Below are 23,387 nucleotides of genomic sequence, written 5' to 3'. Positions count from 1 at the left end.
TCTTGCAGCGCTGTCTGTATTAAAGGTCCAGTACTGCAAAAGCAATTACCATTCAATTTCAGCATTTTCTAAGAGCAGAATTTAGACCGAACTTTTATGGAAAGTCAGTAGGAAAAAAAATGGAAACACACACACATTTGAAAATACTGCCTTAGTTTTCAGAAACAGCTATATTTCTAAATGTTACATATATATAAAGAAAAATACAAAGAGAAACATATAACATAGAACCATAGTTAACATCCCTGAGTTCAGGTATATTTTATGGGCATTTAGACAAGCTAATAAGGGAAACAAACTAAGATTTCTAATGGCTGTTGATAAGTACTTTTTAATATTACATCTGAAAGCAACAATTAAGAAAGTTACTTAGGAAGCGGTAGACTTATTCTCAGACTCTGAAGCCCAGGATTCAGAAGACTCAAATCCCAGAATCTGTTTTCAGTCCCACTTGCAGGCTCGAGAATGAATGCCAAGTAGCATATTGATTTTAATTATTAAACATCTCACCCGTAATGGACTTGATAGTTTCACTTGACACAGTTTGCCCAATCAAGTCATATTGGACTAAGCTGGAAGACTCCTTTGGAACTTCCACTGATTTCTCAGGACCTTTTGTCCATGTATAAATCATCTCACTCTTCGGATATGCATCTGAATGAGAGCCCAGAATGTGATTAAAGTCAGTGGTCCTTTCCCATCAGCACTGATGGTCAACATTTAAGAATATTACACATGTTCAAGAAAGATGATATAAAAGTAAACAATAATCATGATTTATTAAAACACGTTTAAGACTTAGAAAACTGTAGAGATTAAATAAACAGTCTTGCAACTCAGCATGTTTCTTGCTTTTATGTTGAGAATTGGAGGAGAGGGGCGCCTGGGTGGCGCGGTCGGTTAAGCGTCCGACTTCAGCCAGGTCACGATCTCTCAGTCCGTGAGTTCGAGCCCCGCATCAGGCTCTGGGCTGATGGCTCAGAGCCTGGAGCCTGTTTCCGATTCTGTGTCTCCCTCTCTCTCTGCCCCTCCCCCGTTCATGCTCTGTCTCTCTCTGTCTCAAAAATAAATAAACGTTAAAAAAAAAAAAGAGAGAGAGAATTGGAGAAGAGATTAAAATTGGAGGAGGGGCACTTGGATGCGTTTCCATACTAATAGGAGAAGCAGTTGAAAAGCGGAAATAATACCCCTCCCCCCAAAAAGTACTTCTTTCCATTCTCACTCACTTCCAGGGCTTGACCAACACTGACTCCTTCCATCCTACGGCAACTCTGCCAATTAGAAATGTACCAGATGCCGCCTATAATAATACAACAAAAACAAAAACAAACCCTACTGTTGGGAGAGCTCTCCGGGGGTCACCTATTCCACACTGCCTCTGGGCAGTCCCCGTGCCTTCTGGGAACAATTTGGCAGTGACAACTGGCTCTGCTCTTTGTGGAGCTCTCCAGGGAATATAATTACACAACCAGTTCCACTACCTTTAAACTCTTACAATCAGGACATTTTCCTTTCCATCTTCAACAAATCCCTCCCAGAGGCAATTTAAGCCCATTTCCTATTATTTGGTGTTCAACTCAAATGGAAACCAGCTGCTTGCTGACCAGTCTACCCACAACAGATAGCTTGGCTCACTCACAAATAAGTTCAAAAGAACCAAGATGAATCGGTTCCCTCCACAAACCTTCCTAAAGTGACTACAGCACAGTAGGTCCTCAGTGAAAGCTTAATTCTACAAGAGTTGATACCTAGGGAGATTATTTTTACAAACAGCTTCTCAAAACAAACTGGGAGGCTTGTGTTGTCATTTAGCAGTATAGAGTCATGTGTCAACATTTCTCTCCTAAAGTATATTCATGCTTCATCATACATTTAAAAGACCCTGAATGCTATGTTCCTGCCCATGATATTTTAAATCGGGTATTCTTCTCTTGGCTATCCTAATGTGGTAGAATAACCTTTCTCTTAATGATTCGATACTTGAGGCAGGAAGTGGGGGCGTAGGCAAAATGGGTGAAAGCGATAAAAAAATGTCTCTTTCTAATTCCCAACCTAACAAACCAACTCCCAAGGAGTGATTTCTTTATCTAGTACAAACCCTGACTGGTGCCAACTATGTTCAAGTTGCTCTGAAGAGTGCGTCTCGATGGGCAGCAGAGGTGGATGGGTGAGAAAGAACTTCCCATAGATAAGAACGATCTGTAGGGGAATTTAAATTATTACAGTACAAATGGATTTTAATTATGCCCCAGTGAGATCGCCCTTTCTATGTATCTTTTTAATTTTCTCTCTTTAAGTCACTGGTCAGCGAGTAAATGACTCTCTAGCTTTAACCTAGCTCACCAAACACTGTGATTACTAGGGGTTGTCAAAGAATGGTGAATGCCAGTTCTCATGAAGTTACGCACAATGGTAAGAGCAGGCAACAGTTTCACAATCAGTGCACTAAGAATCCAAAGCAATAATAAAAGCCAGCACCTGTTTTTGGTAGATTCTGAGTGAATCAAATATTTGAGGCACACATTAGAAGAAGCAATCTCATTTTTCCACCATCTCAGGTAAAGGGAGCTTGGGGGAAGGGATTCCATATTCTTTACTACCCATTCATTTCACCTTCTTGCCTTCACCTCCACAAAATATTTGCAAATCATCTACTTCATAGCTTCGCCTCTAGTGCCGTCCTTGTCTAAGCCACTGCCATCTTTGATGGTACTAAAGCAATAGCCTCCCACTCTTCTCTGCTTCTACTCTAGTCTCCCTACAATCCATTCTCCATAGAAAAGCTGAAATGAAATTGTAAAATGTTAAAGAATGCCAAATCCCCTAGTAAAATCTTCCAAAGTCTTTCTGTAGCATTTACAATAGAATCTAATCCTTAATGTGGTCTATAAGATGCTACATGATCTGGATCTGTCTACATATCAGACCATATCTCTTATGATGCTTTCATCATGCTTCAGCCACTTTGGTTCTAACAGTGCTGCTTATATTATTTTAACCTGGTCATTTCAAGAAGACCTGAAACCTCTCTGACCTTTTTTCAAATCTGCCATAAAGAATTCTGCTTGTAACAGACGATGTTAAATTACTCCCTCTCCCCCCCACTAAAAATCCTTTGTACTTTCTTTGTTACACCACCAACACATGGAGTTCAGAAGTCTTTAATTTCACCACTGACCACCAACCTATTATTTATGAGTCAGTTTACCCAGGCTATCTGTCCAAACTGATTTTTGGTTTTTGGAAAAGGGGCTGTTTTTACTTCTTTATTTAAATATATTAGGTAAAATAGAGTCTCCTAAAAGTCAAATCTTGGACAGTTATTGTCACGAACAATGATTTATGGATTATGGGAAATTGTGCACACATATAAATATCAGCTTGCGTAAGATATTAATAAATTCTAACAATACTTTTATTGTAACTTACAACTTCCAAATTTCAAAGGGCATGCATGACCATCCATGGGGAAATCCACCAATCTCATGGGACACTCCGCACTTATGGTGAGTCTATGATGGAAAAATGCGATTAAAATTAACTCTCACTTTAAAAATGATTTTTTAGACACCTAAAACGAGAAGGATGAAAAGAAGGAAGGAAGGACAGAAGAAGGGAGAGAGAGAAGGAAGAAAAAATGGAAGAAAGCATAAAAAGGAAAGATGGAAAAAGAAAAAATTTACTACCTCATTGTGTATAAAATAGTGCCATTTCTCATAATTCTAAAAAGCTTGTTTGGAGCTGTCATATTATGTGAAACAGATTTCTTTCCATTCCTGAAGAAAGTATCAGGTGTCCATACTTTTGTTACCATCATATTGTTCAATCTCAAAATTTCAATGGGGCCATCATATTTTAGTCTTTTGTCAATCCACGTCTGTCTGAAGAACACATCCATTGTGTATTCCTAGGGAAATTAGTTTGTGACATTCAAATCACAGATGACTACACATAAATATGCATTAAATTCTAGCCTCTATCCCACTCATAAAAAAAAAACTACCCAAATAAAAACTAAATTAATAGGAGCAGAAATGTTCTTACATCAATGGAGCTAAATGATTCTCAGCAATTAAAGCATGTTGTGTCCATCTTGATGCCTTAATCTTCTACTTCATCAGGTAAATAAATTACCATACACATGAATCATTCAAGACTAATTACTATAATTTAATAAAACTACCAGCACAAAGTAATTACAGTTGTGCTTTAGTCCAGGTAGCAAAATTAGTAAAAGTGTAACAAATATCATTGTATTATTAATCATAAAATTGTAGGCATCTCTAAGACGAGTAAAATATGTAAAAAGCAATTTTATATTCACAAAATTTATTAAAAGTAGCCTAGGAGCCTAAGGCCAAGGAAAAAAGGTGAAGTAGGTCCTTTAACCTTTAAACTACATATATTTAAAATTAGAGGGCACAACTGAATAGATGAATTCATCTTGACCAGTGTTTGGTGTTCTAACCTCTTTAAGCATGAGAAAGAGGCAGGAAGAGAAGGCATGGGGGGATGGGGTGGGGGCAAGTTGTGAGCAGTTGGGCCAACATGGAGTACTAAATGCAGTTAGGACTACAATATAGTTTTATACAAAAACTAATTACACTCTTCAATTTTCTCCACTTCAATAATTTTCTAAGGAAAAAAAATCACTACATAAAAGGTTGTACCACTGACACAAGTAATAGTAAGGTTTTTTTTTTCTTTGTTGAGAATAACTCCAAACCAAAAAATACTCAAATATTAGAGCTGAAATGTAAATTCAATGTCTTATCCTTATAAACCTTTAAGTCTAATTAGGAGGCTCTTTGACTTTCTAGCTGTGTGCGATTAACAAGATAAATATCATTTGCCCTCTCTTCTGCATGTTTTCTTCAAAAGACAAAAAGTACATGAAGTTTCCTAAATACCTACCATTTCCACATCAGAAACAGGTCCAAAGCTGGTGACGTATATGTCAGTTTTTACTTCTGTAACAGGACCTAGTAGGTATGAAGTAAATAGGAGTGAAAAAAAAATACCAATATTACAGGCAAGGAGAATAGAGCAAATACAGATATATCATGTTTTTACTGGCATCTTAAATATTTAGTGAGATAATGCACCTCTACAAAAAAAAAAAAAATGTAGACAAAAGAATAACAGAACCAGAAAGCAGTGTTTATTTACAGGCAAAAAAAAAAAAAAAAATTACTTAGGGTAACATTGTTTCTTAAAGAAATACATCACCTACCAGGCACTACTGTGAAAGGCAGTGCAAGGAACAAAAACTCTTAGCCTTTGTAATTTTTTATAGTCCGTCATCTGATTGGCCCTTAGTAAAGAAGCGAGCTGTTAAAAAGAGGGAACTTAGCCACAAGAGTGAGGAGGAGAAAAACCATAATGGTCGTCTTTGGAAAGCTGAGGATTCTACTTAAATAAGAGCACAAAAATGATTCATGGCACCTTTAACAGTAGGCACACCATCCACCGGTAACTGAGATTAAAGACAAACTCTCCTACAAGCCAGACCTATTCACCTCTTGCCACCTACTAGCTGTTTGATCAAGGGCAGGCTACTGAACCTCTCAAAAGCAGCAATCGCACATATCAAGCAAGACTACCGATGGGGATCAAGTGAAATTGCTCACATAAGACCCTGAACACAGTGACTCTCTCATAAGAGTACTTATTAAGTAGTAGTTTCTCTTGGCTTCTGATAAACGCCACTACTGAGATTCTTTCCTAGGTGTAAATAGCTTTGGTTCAGAAACAAATACATGGGTGTGTTTGGCAGAAGGGAAAGGCGGGAGCATCATGATAATGGGGCTGACACAGATTTTAGACAAAGGAAAATTGCTACAATCTGGGTTTAGCATGGTGCTTAACATCAGGAATTGTGGAATTTAAATTTGGCTCTTTTTAAATACACGATCTTAGTCAAGTCATGAATCCTAATAGGTTAAGGTTTTAATGAGTATTAACTAAAATAATAAATGTAAATGACTTGCCCCAGTCTCTAGAACATAATGCTGTCAATAATGATAGTCATTATGATATATATACCTTTTTATTCCTAATAAAAATAAAAAATTGTTGCCCTCTTGAACATCATTTCCTTAAATGATGGTTTATACCATTGTATGGCCAGAAGCTAGATACTCTATACTGGAAAGAATAACATTGCTATCAAGATGCACTATTTCCTTTGGATACTGGTTGGACAATTGGATTTATGCCAAAAAAAAAAAAAAAAAAGAAAAGAAAAAGAAAAAGAAAAAGACAAATAACAGTTAGTATAGCTTAATGCCCTAGGTCTAAAGTTATCCTCATAAAAATGAATCAGAATATTTCTCCCTGTATAGGATGAAGACTGAGCCACAGGAAAAAAAAAATGGTTTGAAGGAGAATTAGAAATTCTTTCTTGAATAACTATCTTAAGACAAATAGGGGTATCTGAATGGCTCAGTTGGTTGAGCTTCTGACTCTTGATTTTGGCTCAGGTCATGATCTCACAGTTTCGTGAGTTTGGGCCCCACATCCAGCTCTATGATAACAGTGCAGAGCCTCCTTGAGATTCTCCCTCTCTCTCTGCCCCTCCTCCCCCACTCACACTCTCTTTGCCTCCCTCAAAATAAATTAATTAATTAAAAATTTTTTAATGTTTATTTATTTTTGAGAGAGAGAGACAGAGAGACAGAGAGACAGAGCACAAGTTAGAAGGGGCAAAGAGAGAGGGAGACACAGAATCCAAAGCAGGCTCCAGGCTCAAAGCTGTCATCGCAGAGCCTGACGCAGGGTTCGAACCCACAAACTGTGAGATCGTGACCTGCGCCAAAGAATAAATAAACATATTTTTTAAAAGAGAAAAATATATCCTTTGTAAGTATAGTGAAAGAAAAGGTACAGATCAGATTGATCTATTAGAGGTTTTTTTCATTTATAAATAGGTTATTTTAAATTTTATTTTAGAGACAGAGAGCATGAGCTAGGGAGAGAAGGAAAGAGAGAATCCTAAGCAGGCTCCATGCTCATGCTGAGCCTGACACAGGGCCCAATCCCATGGCCCTGGGATCATGACCTGAGCCAAAATCAAGAGTCAGACGCTCAACTGACTGAGCAACTCAGGCGCCCCAATGAGTTTGCATTAAAAAAAATACTAACACCTTTGGAAAGCAGAGAAAATAAGTGTGAGAAGTTAACTGAATTTTCATTTGAATGAGCAATTATAAACAAGAACAAAAATATGGTAGCAATAAGCTCATTAAGCCAAAATGTTCCGGGAATAGATAGGCAATCCAAGAAGCTGATAATGTGTGTTGAATTTTAGAAAACAGAGCTTTTAACTCAAAGTGGTTCAAGAGTGGGACAAGTTATTCTGCTAGTTTCTTAAGAACCGCTGAAGTATCAAAAGCATTAAGTTGCTGCATGTCAGAGCAAAGGAGGTAAGTTACTTAGAACAATTAAGGTTGCATATGTCCTGACAACTGAACTGTTGTTTGACAAGATTCTTGAGAAATTAAAAGTTACTTCAAAGATCAATTTAGGGTAGTGGTTTTCAAATTGGAACTGAATCAGAATCACCTTGAAGGTTTGTTAGAGCACAGAATGCTGGGCTCCACCCTACACTTGCTGATTGACCTAAAGTGGAGCCTGGTAATTTGCATCTCTAACAGGTTCCTAGGTGATGCTGTTCACGTTATTCTAGTTTACAGACAATGCTCATCTGATTTCTAGAATAGTATTTACCAAAATATGTCCTATAAAATATTAAGACCGTAAGTGTTCTATGGGAGTGAGAGACGCGTAGGAGAGGAATTAGACCAACGTAATGTTTACTTACAAATTTATTTTAAGGTGCATGGGGTTATACTAATTCTTATAGTTATAATGATTCCATGATAATAATGGGTATTTTCTTTTTTTAAATATTTTTTAATGTTTATTTTATTTTTGAGAGAGAGAGAAGGAGTGTGTGAATGGGGAAGGGGCAGAGAGAGAGGGAGACACAGAATCTGAAGCAGGATCCAGGCTCTGAGCTGGCAGCACAGAGCCTGAAGTGGAGCTCAAACCCATGAACCACAAGATCATGACAAGAGCTGAAGTTGGATGCCTAACTGACTGAGCCACCCAGGCTATTTTCAAATTCTTACATAATTCTTTCTTAATGATTCTTGAAAAACGTTTGCCTTCAGAATTACAATCCTAGTATTGTTGAGTTAGTTTGTGGCATTATTCAGTATTTGCTTTATATGATCACATAGGTCTTTCAGACAAGCTAGGTTCTGAAGATATGATTGGTAAAGAGATTTCATTTGGACATTCATTCAATAAACATCTATTGAGTGAGCACCTGCTGTGTGCCAGGTTCCATACTAGGCCCTGGTGCTTCAGTAGGAAACAAGACTTAAGAGCTTCCTGCCTCAGGGTGTTAATGTGCTATTAGAGAAGTCTGAGTATAAGTAATTAAGAAATAAATTACATGGGAGGATCTTGTCATTCATAAGAGATATAAAACAGGCTGGTAATTGAGTTACAGACTGGGAAAGCCTAGATGTTGTAGCCCTTCTTCAAAGCAGAACTTTTAAACTGAGACCTGGAGGGTAAGCATGAGGCATTGGAGGAACCGAGAGAATTGCATCACAGGCATAAAGAACTTCAGGGAAGAAAGCCTAGAGGCGGGAGAGGCCTTAGTGTGCTTGGGGACGAGGAAAGAGGCCAGTGTGGCTGGGGCCAAGCAGGTAAGGAAGAAAATGATAAGAAATGAAAGCCACATAAGCAGAATGAAAACCAGAGTCAGGGGACAGAGATCCGCACCTGAGCTGATATTCTAAAGTGGCATCTTTTAAGCAACATATTTATACTACACATTATGGTGACAGTTGTTAAAACTACATGGAAAAGAACTATTAGAGATCCCAGTGACAGATGGGCAACACATAAAGAGGTTGTTATGGGCTGAATTATGCTCTTTCCAAATTCATATGTTGAAGTCCTAACCCCCAGTACCTCAGAATGTACCTGTATTTGGAGTTAGGGTCTTTAAAAAAGGGAATGAGGTTGGGGCGCCTGGGTGGCGCAGTCGGTTAAGTGTCTGGCTTCAGCCAGGTCACGATCTCGCGGTCCATGAGTTTGAGCCCCGCGTCAGGCTCTGGGCTGATGGCTCGGAGCCTGGAGCCTGTTTCGGATTCTGTGTCTCCCTCTCTCTCTGCCCCTCCCCCGTTCATGCTCTGTCTCTCTCTGTCCCAAAAATAAAAACGTTGAAAAAAAATTAAAAAAAAAAGGGGAATGAGGTTAAAATGAGGTCATTAAGATGGGTTCTAATCCAATGTGATTCATTAAGACGGAGAAGATAGCCATCCACAAGCAAAGGAGAGTGGACTTAGAAGAAACCAACCCTCTGCTGACATCTTGAACTCGCCGCCGTTTAAGCCACCCTGTCTGTAATACTTTGTTATGGCAGCCCAAACAAAAGAATACAGAAATGCAAAAGAAACAATTTTTCCCTGTTCTTTCCCAACGTTTTCTCCCTCTGATATTCAGTACAGCTCTGCCTTAGGCTGTGAGGAAGTTTGATTTTTATCCCTTCATCATTGGGAGGCCATCAAGAGTCTGAAGTAAGGAAATTATGTGACCTGAATTATATTTTTTATAAAATCCCTCTGGCAGTTGTACGGACAATAAATTATAGGGAGGCAAGTGTAGAAGAAGGGCTCTTATAAGAGGCTGCTGTATTAGCCTAGCCGAGAAATGATGGTGGCCTATACTGGGAATATGGCAGTGGGGATGGAGTGTGGACAGATCAGTGGGCATGCTGGTGTGAAACTAACTCACCGGGAATGGGTTTTTTTCCAAAGAGCAATAAACAGAGATATAATATTCTATGTATTGAAGGCCTACTACATGCCAGGCAGGATACTAGCCTCTTTCCATATACTATTTCATTTAATTTTCACAATACCCTCCCAGGGTGATATTATCGTGAGGATTTTATGGATCTGGAAACTGAGCTCACAGAATTTAAATATAATAAGCCAGAGCCAGAATTATAACCCCCTTGTAGTGATCTCCAAAATATGTTCTGGCTTTACTATGCTAATGACATCATTAAATAAGAAACAATAATTAATTGCTTATATAATTTTCTATCTACAACATAACATGCCATACCTAAATTTCCTAAATTTTGTTTATGTTACACCTAAATTTTGTTTATGCTTAAGTTCTGAACTGTGTTCTTGCAGCTCTTTCTATGTCTTTGCTCTTATCATAGCTTGTTTGATTCTTTCTTTCTCCCCTTAACAGTAAAATGAAATCTTAATGCTCCTTGAAGTTCCCAACTAGTATAGCACATTGCACATACTAGGTGGTCAATAACTATGTGTCCGTGTTCTTAGTATCACCGCACTAGTGATTCAAAAACTTCCCAAAAAGAAAAATTACTTGGATTCATGTGTTACACCAGTTAAGCTAAAAATATTTCCTGATTAAAGCTGAAACTGTGTCTTATTTATATTTGTATCCTTTCCCAGAACTAATCTCCGGCCTTAAACGTAATAGGTTTCCAATAAATCAGTTTTCTATGAATAATGGTCGCTATGTAATTAAGAGCAATTCTTAGAGACGCTTCCTCTAACACTACTGTTTAGGATGTTCAAATCAACCTTACTAAGAGCATAATTACATAGAAACCAGATAATTTTGAGCTTGGAAGGACTTCTCATAATGTTACATGCATTTGTGTAACATCAAAGACATATTTTATTTAAAAAATCTGACTTCTTTGGTAATAGGGAAGTGATTTTTAATCTGCAAAATGTAGTTGGCATTTTGTAAGGCAAACAAAGTGATCTGCAATAGTCTTTGAAAGAAAGAACCAAGACTACTAAGATCAAATGCAAAGGAATATTCCCATCTTATTAATGAATCTAACTTGGGTGCAAAGTAGGAAGACAATTAATAATATATGAGATAATTTTCCACTATTAACTTAATTCAGCTGTACAGACCTGGTCAAAGGATATAACGATTTAATTTCTTGCCCAATAACAGGGTCCAATTTGCTGTCACACCAGGAAAAAAGACCTAATGTGTCTGGCTGATTATGGAAATGGTTAATCCTGTTCACATTTTGTCCCCAGCTATGCATTTGAGGACATATTTATGGTTTTCCAGCCACTTAAATTCATGCATCAAGCTACATCTTACAAAACGCTGCTGATGTATTTCCAAAACTCAAGAGATTTAACGTATTTAGGAGGTACAATAACAACAAGGAATCTTGAGTGATATATTTAAAGAAATCTATAATTTAGTTTGTCATCAAAAAATACAGAAATGCTAGCCTTCCTGCCTGGTAAACAAAGAAAAGGTATCCATTGATGTCACAGAGAAAACAGAATGCTATAGAGTTTTACTTAAATGACATTAAAGATTAGTGCTTCCTATGTCCTATGATCCTTCTATCAATCCAGGTCACCTTTTTAAATAATTAAAGTATTTAAATAAATAAGAAAAGCATTTAAAAAAACAATGAAATCAGGGCCAAAGATGAAAATGCAATTCACAGAAAGAAAATTCTTGTAGGCATTAAAGGTTTGAGAAGACATCCAACCACATTAGAAATCAGAAAATTCTAATTACTTCACAATCAAAGACCATTTCAAGTATGGTTGAAGGGTTTGTGGATCCTGAATCTCATATTCATTGTAAATGAGAGTTTTAATTTGTAAAACTACCACAGAAAACAGTTTGGCATTATCTCATCAAGTTGAACTCCCACTTACACTAAGATCCAGAAAAATCCATTCCTGGATGTATATGCAAAAGAAACTTTTGCACATTTACAGCAGGAAATTTGGGCCAGAATATTCACAGCAACACAATCTTGGAAACAAGCAAAATGCCTACTGCCAACAGAGAAGATGAATAAACTAGTTCCTATGAAGTGGGAATATCACACAGCAGTCAAATGAATGATCTATAGCAATATGCATCAGCAAGAATGAACCTTAGCATACACAATTAAGTGGGGGGAGAAAAACACCAAAAGCTCATATATAACATGTTCCAAACCAATACATTTCCTAATTTAAAATTTTAAAAATTGAGCCAAAATGAGATTCAAAGAAAACCTATGAAATAATTTAAAAAGGACTTGGAGCGGTGGTTGCTTCTGATGGGGCAGACAGGGAGAAAAGATGAAGGAGACTACATAGCAGGATGGAAGTTATCAAAGTTGTACAGTTTAATGATTGAACTGGTGTCTACTCTATCGCAGTGAATGAGTCCATAGATGGATGGGTAGTTAAAAATAAGGTTATGTGTGGACCGATAATGGATGTTATTGGTGAACCAAGTACTTTTAATCCAGAATCCAATTCCGTGCAAAAGAGGCTTTTAAAAATAAATATAATAAAAAGGCCCAGGCAGTAATATCATGCCGGTTGATGTATTTTTCACCTAAAAGGAAACTAACAACCCAGGGAAATATTATCTAAATAAATATCCATAAAGTTGCAAATAGGCTCTATCTAGAGTTTACAGGGCCTACTTTGGGAAACACCAAAGGCATGTTGCATATCCTTGCCCTGCCCGAAAGAAAATGCAAATATATGATAGAGAGCAGCAGTACATCTTTTTTGCTAAACTGAGAGAACAAAGTACATTCCTGTTCTGGTTTCTATAGACCCTTGTCTTTCTCTCAGTTATTCCTTGCCTCCATTGTAATATTAACGTATCCCCTACTAGGTGATCCCCTACAGATGTATTCTGATATTTCGCATCTGAAAAGAAGGCAACCTTCCCTCTTTCTCTTGCTTTTCACATCGTGAACTTATGGGGAAAAAAAAAATCCATTATTGCCTCTCATTCTTCCTTTTCTATTCACTCTACCATCTCTCATAACCTGGTTTTCATGCCCAGGATCCACGAAAATCCCTTTTGTCAATATCATTCATATCTCTGACACAATTCCCACAGATTTAAAAAAATAATTTAATCTCTCCCACTGTTATCAACGTTTTTTTTTTTTATTTTTTTTTATTTTTGGGACAGAGAGAGACAGAGCATGAACGGGGGAGGGGCAGAGAGAGAGGGAGACACAGAATCCGAAACAGGCTCCAGGCTCTGAGCCATCAGCCCAGAGCCCGACGCCGGGCTCGAACTCCCGGACCGCAAGATCGTGACCTGGCTGAAGTCGGACACTTAACCGACTGCGCCACCCAGGCGCCCCTAATCTCTCCCACTTTTAAACAGGCTCAGGTCATGATCTCACAGCTTGTGAGTTCAAGCCCGGCATCAGGCTCTGTGCTGAAGCTCAGAGCCTGGAGCCTGCTTCGGATTCGGTGTCTCCCTCTCTCTCTACCCTCCCCTGCTTGCACTCTGTCTCTGTCTCTGTCTCTGTCTCTCTCTCTCTCTCTCTCTCTCTTTCTCAAAAAAATAAGCATTAGAAATATTAAAAATAAGTGAAAATAGAAAGGCTCTCTTGATCCTACTTCTCCTTCCATTTACCACCCCATTTCTCTGCTGCCCCGTACAATAATTTAATACAAATGTCCAAAGACTCCTCCCATTCTTTCAATGTCTCCCAATCAGACCTCCACACCCATCACAGCACCAAAACTGCTCCTGTCAAAATCACTGACCATGCAGATATTGCTGAATGTAGTGATCAATTTTATGTTCTTATCTTTCTTAATCTGTCAGGAGCATTAAGAAGTAAATGATCAATCCCACCTCCTTTTTTTTTTTTAATTTTTAATGTTAATTTATTTTGGGGAGAGAGAGACAGAGTGTGAGTGGGGGAGGGGCAGAGAGAGAGAGGGAGACACAGAATCCTAAGCAGTTTCCTGGCTCTGAGCTGTCAGCAAAGAACCTGAGGCAGGGCTCAAACCCACGAATGCTGAGATCATGACCTGAGCTGAAGTCAGTCGTCTAACTGACTGAGCCACCCAGGCCCCACCCCCCACTTTTTAAAAAAAAATTTTAAATGTTTATTTTTGAGGGGGGGGAGAGGGAGTCCTCTTTTTCTTTTAAGTTTATTTATTTTGAGAGAAGAGAGAGTGGGGAGGGGCAGTGAAAGGGGGAGATACAGAATCCCAAGCAGACTCCACACCATCAGCAAAGGTGGCCGGAACTTATGAACTCTGAGATAATGACCTGAATGACACCAAGAGTCCGAGGCTTAACCGACTGAGACACCCATGCACCCCCACCTCCTCTTCTAAACAAATATCTATATCTATCTATTTATATTTATATATTTTTAATTTAACATCCAGTATGCATACTCTGAGATTTTCCTCCTACCCAAAGGCCACTCCTCACTTGGTCTTCCTGAGACAGAGATTCCTCTTCTCTCCCACCTCTTAACACTGGAGACTTCAGAGTCCTATATTTGTACCTCTTCTCTATCATCCTTAATCTCTTGATGATCCCTTTAGTCTAATGGCTTTAAATACCATATATAGTGACATACCAATCGTCCCTGCTTTTCAGACTTACCTCCACTTAATGTCCAATCGGCATCTCAAATTTAACATATCCACATACAAATTGTTCATCCACACCCCAAATCTGCTTCTGCCGCAGTGTCGGCAAGTCTATTTCTCCAGGCGTTCAAGTCAAAAACTTTGGAGTCAGATTTGACCCCTCCCTTTTCCTCACATCCCACATCCTAGCTGTCGTCAGTGGACTAGACCTTTGAAACATAGCCAGAAACCCATCATTTCTTCCAACTTTACAAGCTTCACTGCCACCAGCTTGGTCAAAATATCCATCATCTCTCACCTGGTTAATTGTGAAAACCTCTCTGCCTTTGCCCTTGACCCTGAGTGCCTGTTGTCAATACAAAATCCAAGGTGGGCTTTTGAAAATTAGGCAGTTCAGGTTTTGCCCCTGTTGGAATCTCTCTAATCACTTCTGATATGAATCACAGTAAAAGCAAAGTCCTTACCAGCTTGCAAAGCTTTACACAACCTCATCTTTGTATCACACTAACCCCTTCTTACTCTTCAGTCCTGCTAAACTTTACTGCAGCGACACTGATTTCCATGCTTAGCACTTTGGCACATAAAGTTCCTTCAACCCAAATGTGGCTTATGCTTTTACCTATACTTAGAATCACTGTTCAAATACCACCTTCTCAGGTGCCTGGGTGGCTCAGTCGGTTAAGTGCCTGACTCTTGGTTTTGGCTCAGGCCATGATCTCACGGCTCCTAGGTTCAAGCCCCACGTGGGATTCTACACTGACAGCATAGAGCCTGCTTGGGATTCTCTCGCTCTCTCTCTGGCCCTCTCCTACTCATTCTCTCTCTCTCTCTCTCCCTCCCTCTCTCACAAAATAAATAAACTTTAAAAATCACCTTCTCAACGAAGTCTTTCTTACCAACTTTGTTAAAACTGCAACTCCTCCCTGCTTTATATTACTCCATAGCAGTTATCGACTTCTGACACTCTATATTTTATTTATTTCTGTTGTTCATTTTCTGTCCCTTTCACTAAAGTGTCAGCTCATGAAGGTAGGGAATTGCATCTCTTTTGTTCACTAATGCATTCCAGTGCCATCCTAGAATCATGCCTGGCACATATTATATGATTAGTAAGTAGTTAATGAAAAGTGAACCAAATGAAATATCTCCACGTGGCCAGACTTATCTTACTTACGTCTTGGAAGGTTTTGAAAAAGGTTTTTCTCATCCCTCCTTCCTAAGACATTCCATTCTCTTGACTTCTAGAAATTCACACTCTCCTAGTGCCCACCTACATATCACAGTCTCCTCTTTTACATCCTTCTCTGGCAATTCTGTTTTCTACCTCTCCTCAACTGTTAATGCTCTTGGAGGTTTGGTTCAGGGCTCTTTCTGCCTTCATACTCTTCTTTAGCATCTATTCTCACAGTGTTATATGCTGGTGACTCTTGCATATCTCTAAACAAAACTCTTGTCTGATATCCAAACAAGTACAACCGCTAGGACTCCATATATGTATCCTAAACTCAACGTCTCCACACATGATTTCTTGATTTCACGCCCATCTCTCTTCTTCCTCCCCACCTCCCTAATTTAAATAACACCTTCCTCTGCCCATTTTCTCAAAATAAAAATCCAGGGGTCATTTTTTGATTCCTCCCTTTCCTTTACCACCCCTATGAAATCCAGCACCAATTAATAGTTCGATTATATTTCCACAATGTATCTTAATTTTTTCCACTTAACTCCATTTTACTACATCTACATTTACTACAACCCACCACTAACTTCAGAGAACCTCCCATCCCTCACCACACACACACACACACACACACACACACACACACACACACACAAACCTTCTTCATTGGTCTCTTTGCTTCCAGTATTGCCCAACCTCTATATCCTTCCTTTTATTAAGCAGCAGTCAGAGGAATCATGATACAAAGTCACACCAAGTCATTCATTCTCTCCACCTAAAAAACTCCAATGGCTTCCGGGTTCACTAAAAGAAAGATCTAAACTCTTTTACTAAAGGTCTTGCATGATCTGGTCTTTGTTTACCATCACAAGCTAGAACTGTGAGAATCTTCCTCTTGCTTTCTTACTACCTTCATGGAACTCCCTTTCCCGGACTCCCTTCATTGCCTATATCACACTAAATTCTTATCTACCTTAGGATCCTTAAACTTGCCTTTTTGTTCTATCTGAGAACAACTATTGCTTACCTTTTCTATATCTGTCACCCTTAGGTCTCAGCTTAAGAGACTTTCTTGACCACTGTGCTGAAATAGACCCCTTATCCAATTTATTCTCTACCTTAGCATGCTATTGGATTGTCCCACGGGGAGATCTTTAATTATTTAGTTGTTTCTCTGTAGTTTTATCTCTCTACTACACTGTTTAGCCATATAGTTCACGAGGGCCTGTGTCTGATTCAGAATTACATCTTTACAAGCTCACATTGTTCCTGATACATAGTGGTCTCAATAGGTATTGGTTAAACAAATGAATGCGTAAGTGGGTGTGACAAATCAAAAGAGAATGAAGCTTTATTTTTCGGTCACCCTGTGGATTTTAAGTGTTCTTTCGTCTATATACTTTCAAAAATATATTCTCTGTAGACTCAATAAAGCTAGCACAAGGTTAGTGCATTAATTTAATTTTCAGGTTAGGATATGGATCATGTGAAACATTGCAAGAATATTTTTATTTCTATAGTAAAGATGTTCCAAATATACCAAAGTATATATACTTCTCCATATTTGCTTTCCCATTTTAAAATGTTATTAAAGCTTTAGAATAAAAGTTCTCATTTCACTCCTTTGAGGGAAATGTAGTTTTGCTTATTTTAATAACCTAATTAGAAACAAGAAGGTATGTTAATGAAAATTCCACTCTTGGTAAACAGAGGATGTTTTGAAAAAGCCTTAGAAGTGGATGTCGCAATAGACCAGCTGCCTGGTGTATTAGTGGCCTTGTCTATGAGTAGTTTTAGGGTTCTTGAGAGCAATTCATTGGAACTTTTCTCAGCCTCCCCTCTAAGATAGGGAGGATGCCCACCCTGCTTATCTCTGCTAATCTTATTAAGCATTATATGCAAAAAGGTTTTGGGGCACCCAGGAAGCTCAGCTGGTTAAACGTGGGACCCTTGATTTTCACTGGGGTCATGATCTCACGTGAGTCTGAGCCCCACATCCGGCTCTGCGCTGACAGTGAGGAGCCTGCTTGGGATTCTCTCTCTCTCTCTCTCTCTCTCTCTCTCTCTCCCTCTCTCTCTCTCTCTTTCTCCCTCTCTTTCTCAAAATAAATAAATAAACTTAAAAAAATGATTCAAAACTATAGAGGACTCCACTAATGTGGAGTTCTACTATGTTGGTGAGCAACCTTGCAAAACTGACCTAATGGTCAGTTCCCATTTCAGGGAGTTTGTGCAAGAGGATCTAAGGCAACTGTCTCTAATGGAAGCATTTATTATTCCAGACCACGTGCCTCAAAAGATGGAAATGCACAAAGGTAGCGTAATCCGGCAGTAAAATGGAAGTGGGTAAGGGCTGACTTCCTAAACGATCTCCTGGTGGTTAGCTATGCATTTTTAAGACCACATGTAACAGTGTGGAAAGTGGCTAAGAGCACAGGGGACTGATTTTCTAGCTTCTTTGTGGAGAGCTTCACTTGTGAGCCACTTCTAAGCAGGTGCAAGCTACTTCAGGATGACGGCAGACTGATTTGTCAGAGGCCAAAAGAACTATGCCCCTTCAGAAGTCCCAATCTGGCTTCTCTCACCATGCCTCCTTCCTTCTCTTCTCACCTTTTCCCCTTTTCTTCTCCAATGGGAGAACGTGGGAGACAAGGGAGAGGAGACCCTGGAGGGATGAAAAGAAGAGAACCATTTCAGTTCCTTTTACTTCCCGGTTGCAAGCTGTGCTGCTGAGTTAAAAATATGTAATTTAGTTTCCAAATCTATTCCAACCCCTGCCGGCCTACTGAGCAATCACAAACCATCCAATTTCAATTCAAATCTTTGCTTTTAGCTTTATTTGAAATGGAACACAGCTAAGTTGTATAAACAGATATAAAGTAAACGCTCTACAAAGAGCAGAAGTGGGATTAAAGGAACCAGGAAGTAAATCTGTATTTATAGCATACCGGTCAAAATCCGAATTGTTTTCATTTTATTTTTAAAATGCCAAACTTGCCACAAAGTACTGAAATGTCAAAGAAGGGACCAAACTTGCAGCACATCCAAGAGTCTGTGCTAAGTGTGAGTTTTCTTATTATTTTCAGCGATGCTTGTTTATAACATCCTGTAAACAGATTACACAGTTTTCTGCAGGTGAGAATTACTATCCCTCTGTCATGTTTGGAACGCTGTGAATTTACAGAGAATGACCCATTTCTAAAAAGATGAATCACATTTACCACAAATATTTATGAGCATAGCCCAAAAATTGTGTGACACCGTACATTTTTAATGATTAATCAACTGCTAACACTCGAAGTAACATGAATTCCACCTCTTCCCATAAAGCTATAAAAGTATTTCCAGGTGGGTAATGTACATCACCTAGCAGTGACAAGTAAGATGACTAATAATGCCCTTGAGACATTTCAGCCATATTGCAGCTGGCCAAAATCCAGTAATGGCTCATGTTGACTGATTTCATTCATTTTATTGTCTATATAATATCATGGGAGAGGATAGCTGGTTCAAAAGGATTCATCCGCAACGGACACCTTCTTCTTTTTGAGTTATACTTGCATTATAACCAACGGGGGAGATACTATTGTAACTTTTGCCATTTAATAATAAAACCATACCATTTCAGTTGTAACTTTTCACTTTAATTTATGTGCAGGTACATCAATTCTCCAATAAATATTTAAACTCCTGTGATTTCGTATTTCTGTTATTCTTCCCCCTTACTTCAAATGTCATGTTTAAAACTTTTACGGGCAGATAAATCCTCTTTTATGGAGACAATATAGTCTTCACATTGTCTGAAATATTCTCGGCAAATTTTTTTCTTGGGGGGGTGGGATATATAGTGATAACTTCCCCATCACTTGTGAAAGATCATGCGCTGGCAAATGATTCACTTCTGTAAGGAAGCCTCTTTCCCGATTTGCACGGAGGCAAATGCAGTGCGGAGCATCCTACTGCTGAGGCAATGTGAGGAGAACCTTTCATCCTTCTCATCCATATTTGTCACTGTCAACACGCCAAAAAATCAATTAATACCCTCAATGGCCCCCTAGCACCTTCTCAATAAAATCCAGAAAAAAAGTTGGGGATCAGAAAGCCTGATTCCAGACAACCATTAATATGCTATGTGTCCCTGTAAAATCACTTTCCATTTCTAATCTTCAGTGTCCCCATTTGTCAAATGAGGAGAACCAGACTAGTCAGACTCCAAAGAATCATCCAGCTCCACTCTATCCAATTCTGTTTTACTTCTGATAATTCTTTCAAACCACAGACAGTGTCTAATTCTGTCTTCATTCCCAGGACTGTCCTACTCCCGTTCACTTTCTCTATTCTCTCATCATCCTATCTCTTATACACTCTCAGGAGGAAGCTTGAAGTCCCCTGTGCTGCTAACATCATGTGATGCTCACCACATAGCATCTGATATCATCTCCATCTTCATGGGTTTGTCTCTTATAAATATACAACCTGACCTGGGTTCACATCCTGCCCATGCCACTTACCAACTGTGAACTTGAACTGGTTACTTAGCCTCCCAAGCCTAAATTTCTTCATCTATAAAATGGGGATGGTAATAACTTACTCTCAGTAATGCCTATAAAATGCCTGGTGAATATGCCAATTCAAATAAATAAATAAATAAATAAATAAATAAATAAATACAATATTAGTGCTTATTATTGTTACTCCTACTCCTACTCCTACTCCTACTCGAGGCTCTTTTAAGACACAGCCTAGGTCTTGATCAACTCATTTCCCAGTAGGCTCAGAGTAGTTGGAAAGAAGAGGGACTTGGTGGTCGGGTCCTGAACTGACACTTGGGGTGAAGTCACGTGTTCTCCCTGAACTGGACCCAGCGGGTGTCTGAGGTTAAGAATTGTATCTTCAGATTCTGTGAACACAGTGCCTAGCAAAATGCTTGCCACATAAATTCTCATTATATAAGCAAATGGAATATGAATATGAAAAAGAGCAACCGTAGGGTTAATGGATGCGCAGTAGGGTTAATTAGAGCTACTGTAAAATACTTAAGGAAGAAATAAAGCTGAAACACCTCTAACTCCAAAGTCTTGGGAGGGAAGTAAATGACCTCTCCCCAAATGAAGTAAAAATTGATCCCACTGTGTAAGAGAACAGGAAAGGACTGGGTTCTCTAGCAGAGCAGGCAGCTTCGTGCCCCAGATTCTTGTCCTAGGTAGAGCACGGTGGCGAGGTTTTGGCAGAGGAACAAATACCACGTGGGAGGACAAGGGACTTCGGATCAGTTGCCTCAAGTACAACCAGCTCTGAGCGAAGCGGCCAGGTGCAGGGGAAGTCCGTTCTCAGGGCGCAGCGCAGCTGGGCAGCCGAGCCCCACGTTCCCGTTTTTGACTCTTTCTTTCCAACCTCCCCCACCCAGCAGTCAGGTCCCGGAAGGTAATTAGTGTGGGGGAGAGGCAAAGCTTCTGAGTCTGCAGGGAGATGGGAAAGTAAGGGTGGAGGCGGTCTTCTTGTCAGAGGTCTCATCAAGGTGGGGGGGCGGGGAGAGAGAGGAAGGGAGGGAGGGAGGGAGAGAGAGAGAGGGGAAGAGATTTTCCATTTTTGCACTCGAGGCATACCTAATGATATTCCCACAGACAGACAGACAGGCAGACCGAGAGAGGGACAGACAGGACACACTTGAGCGTTTGAAATCTTTCATACCCCCAAATCCAGGACGCAGCCTGTTGTCATAACCATCGAGTAAGCTGTCCAGGATGCGGGTAAAATTTTCCGGGCATAATTTCTCCTCCTTTTGGTTTTGTCCTGGGGATTCGTTTAAACTGCAAACGCAAAAAAAAAAAAAAAAAAAAAAAAAAAGAGAGAGAGAGAGAGAAAAGAAAACGGCGTAAGGGGTTGTTTTAAGAATCGATTACAGAACAGGTGGAAACAGGTTTATCTTCTAGGGAAAGAGACTTTTGCCCCAAGCTACAAGAGGCAGGTCTGAAGGATGGGGGGACAGAGAAATGGTCGGGAAAGGCGCACCCTGAGCACACGCACCCCCAAACCCACACTCTTCTTGCACCCGGTGCCCCTTCTGCTCTCCGCGTCTACGCGGTCACAGAAAAGCCTAGCTTCGGTCCCTGACCTTACAGCGGAAACAGGAGGGTCTGGTTTGCCCTGGGAGGGGCGGCGGCCGGAGGGGGCTCGGAGCTGGCCACTTCTCCACCCTTGCCCCTCAGGACCCCAAAGAACTCACCAAGCCGCCAGGCAAAGGAAGTGCAGGAGGGCGAAACTGACCCGGGAGGACGTGGCGATCGCGGGTACCTTCTTGGCAGAAACCATCTTTGCAACATGCCATACTTTAAGCCTGTTCACGTTTCCAGGCTCTCAAGATGCCCTGAGCAGGGTGCGAGGCGAGGGCAGAGGCTCTCCGCGGCGTGCGCACACTCGCGCTCACACTCGCCCGCGCTCACACTCGCCCGCGCTCAGCCAGCCCGAGCCGCGGTGGGCGCGTGTGTGCACGCGGGCCAGGGGGAGGCGGAACCTGCCTTTCCTCGCCCCCTCCTTTTCTCGCTGAGCTCTCAATGTGTATGGAGAGCTATGTATACCGCTCAACACCCTTTCGTGCCCGCACCGTGGAGCCTCCGAGGTTAACCTCAGCGCGCTGGCACGGAAAGGCTGAGCGAGTTCTTCCCAACCTTGAACTCTGGATTTCCGCCCCTCCTGGCGTCCGCCGCCCCCAACCCTAAGCGGGTCCCCGCCCACAGCAGTGCCTAGCCTCCACTTTTCCCTCCGCCCCCCCCCCCCCCCCCCCCCCCCGCCGCTTCCTGCTGGGGTTTGGATTTCACCAACGAAGCTCCTCTCTCAGGTTGTCTGAGGTCCTGTTTTGTACCCATTTTCAAGGCTGAGGGGAAGGAGCGGGGGCATTAGGATGGCTGGGCGTGGGGACGGGAGACTGCGGTGAGCACAGGGGATCGAGGACGGACGGAAACAAACTTTGGGACTCTCCCCTTCAGGTGCTGGGGCGGAGTGGGGCGGCAAAGGAAAGATGATTCTTCCTGGTGAGAGAGAGGGGTTGCAATTCACCGGGCACGCTCGCGCCAAACTTAGCAAGTGGACTTGAGCCTCATTCTGTTCGCAACGCGTTTGCCAAGCTGTTGCTGTGAACATAACACATTCCTTTACTACACTCGCTCCCACCTGGCACACACACACGCTCAGCTCTGCTGCCCCATCCTTTGCTGGAGAGGAGAGGAGAGGTGAAGACGAAGGACGTCGGGCCAAAATCACTCTCACTTTTGGTGACACTTCCTGCTCTTTTCTTTCATGATAGAGCTCCCTGACTTCCTGCGGTTGACCGCTTTAGGGGGCAGGAAAGGATGGCTGTGGAGAGGCAGAGGAGAGACACAGAAGAAAGGCAAATGTGGTGGGGGGTGGGGGGTGAGGGGCTCAGTAGACCTGTTTAAAACGTTAATTATTGGTTCCAAGGGGAAAGGTGTCTTTCACATTAATAGTGATGCAAGTGGAAATTTGCATATGATGGACCAATGACCTAGGTGATTTCCAAAAAGTTAGTTCCCTGGAAACTGTCACCACCAATATTTATATTCTGTTTAGAACTTTGATGGTTTGTTCAAATTTGGATGACTACTGGGCTGATTTGACATGAAAACAGCAGGTTTTGTTTCAGTACCGTCATTAAAATTTTTCTTTGCAAAGGGGAAACCTTTCTGACCGCCCAAAGTGCTTAATCGCAGAGGTATGTA

At 40.6% G+C, this 23,387-nt stretch overlaps 1 protein-coding gene across 1 annotated transcript in view; it reads right to left on the bottom strand.

Annotated features, from left to right (window-relative positions):
• The window catches only part of GABRA4 (gamma-aminobutyric acid type A receptor subunit alpha4), a 68,008-nt gene extending 45,601 nt beyond the window's left edge, over positions 1-22,407 (bottom strand). The window contains exons 1-6 of the mRNA XM_040484510.1: positions 21,878-22,407; positions 21,343-21,461; positions 4,915-4,982; positions 3,687-3,907; positions 3,430-3,512; positions 511-654 (exon numbers count right to left, since the gene is read on the bottom strand). Of these exons, the coding sequence (XP_040340444.1) occupies positions 511-654; positions 3,430-3,512; positions 3,687-3,907; positions 4,915-4,982; positions 21,343-21,461; positions 21,878-21,963 (721 nt within the window). The 5' untranslated portion in view covers positions 21,964-22,407. The remainder of the gene's footprint in view (positions 1-510; positions 655-3,429; positions 3,513-3,686; positions 3,908-4,914; positions 4,983-21,342; positions 21,462-21,877) is intronic.
• Positions 22,408-23,387: the final 980 nt, after the last annotated feature.

This window comes from Herpailurus yagouaroundi, unplaced genomic scaffold (assembly GCF_014898765.1).
Source record: "Herpailurus yagouaroundi ecotype Mexico unplaced genomic scaffold, PumYag 28, whole genome shotgun sequence".
NCBI classification, from domain to species: domain Eukaryota; kingdom Metazoa; phylum Chordata; class Mammalia; order Carnivora; family Felidae; genus Herpailurus; species Herpailurus yagouaroundi.
Note: the sequence above shows the minus strand (reverse complement) of the source record. Positions and strands in the feature narration are given on the sequence as shown.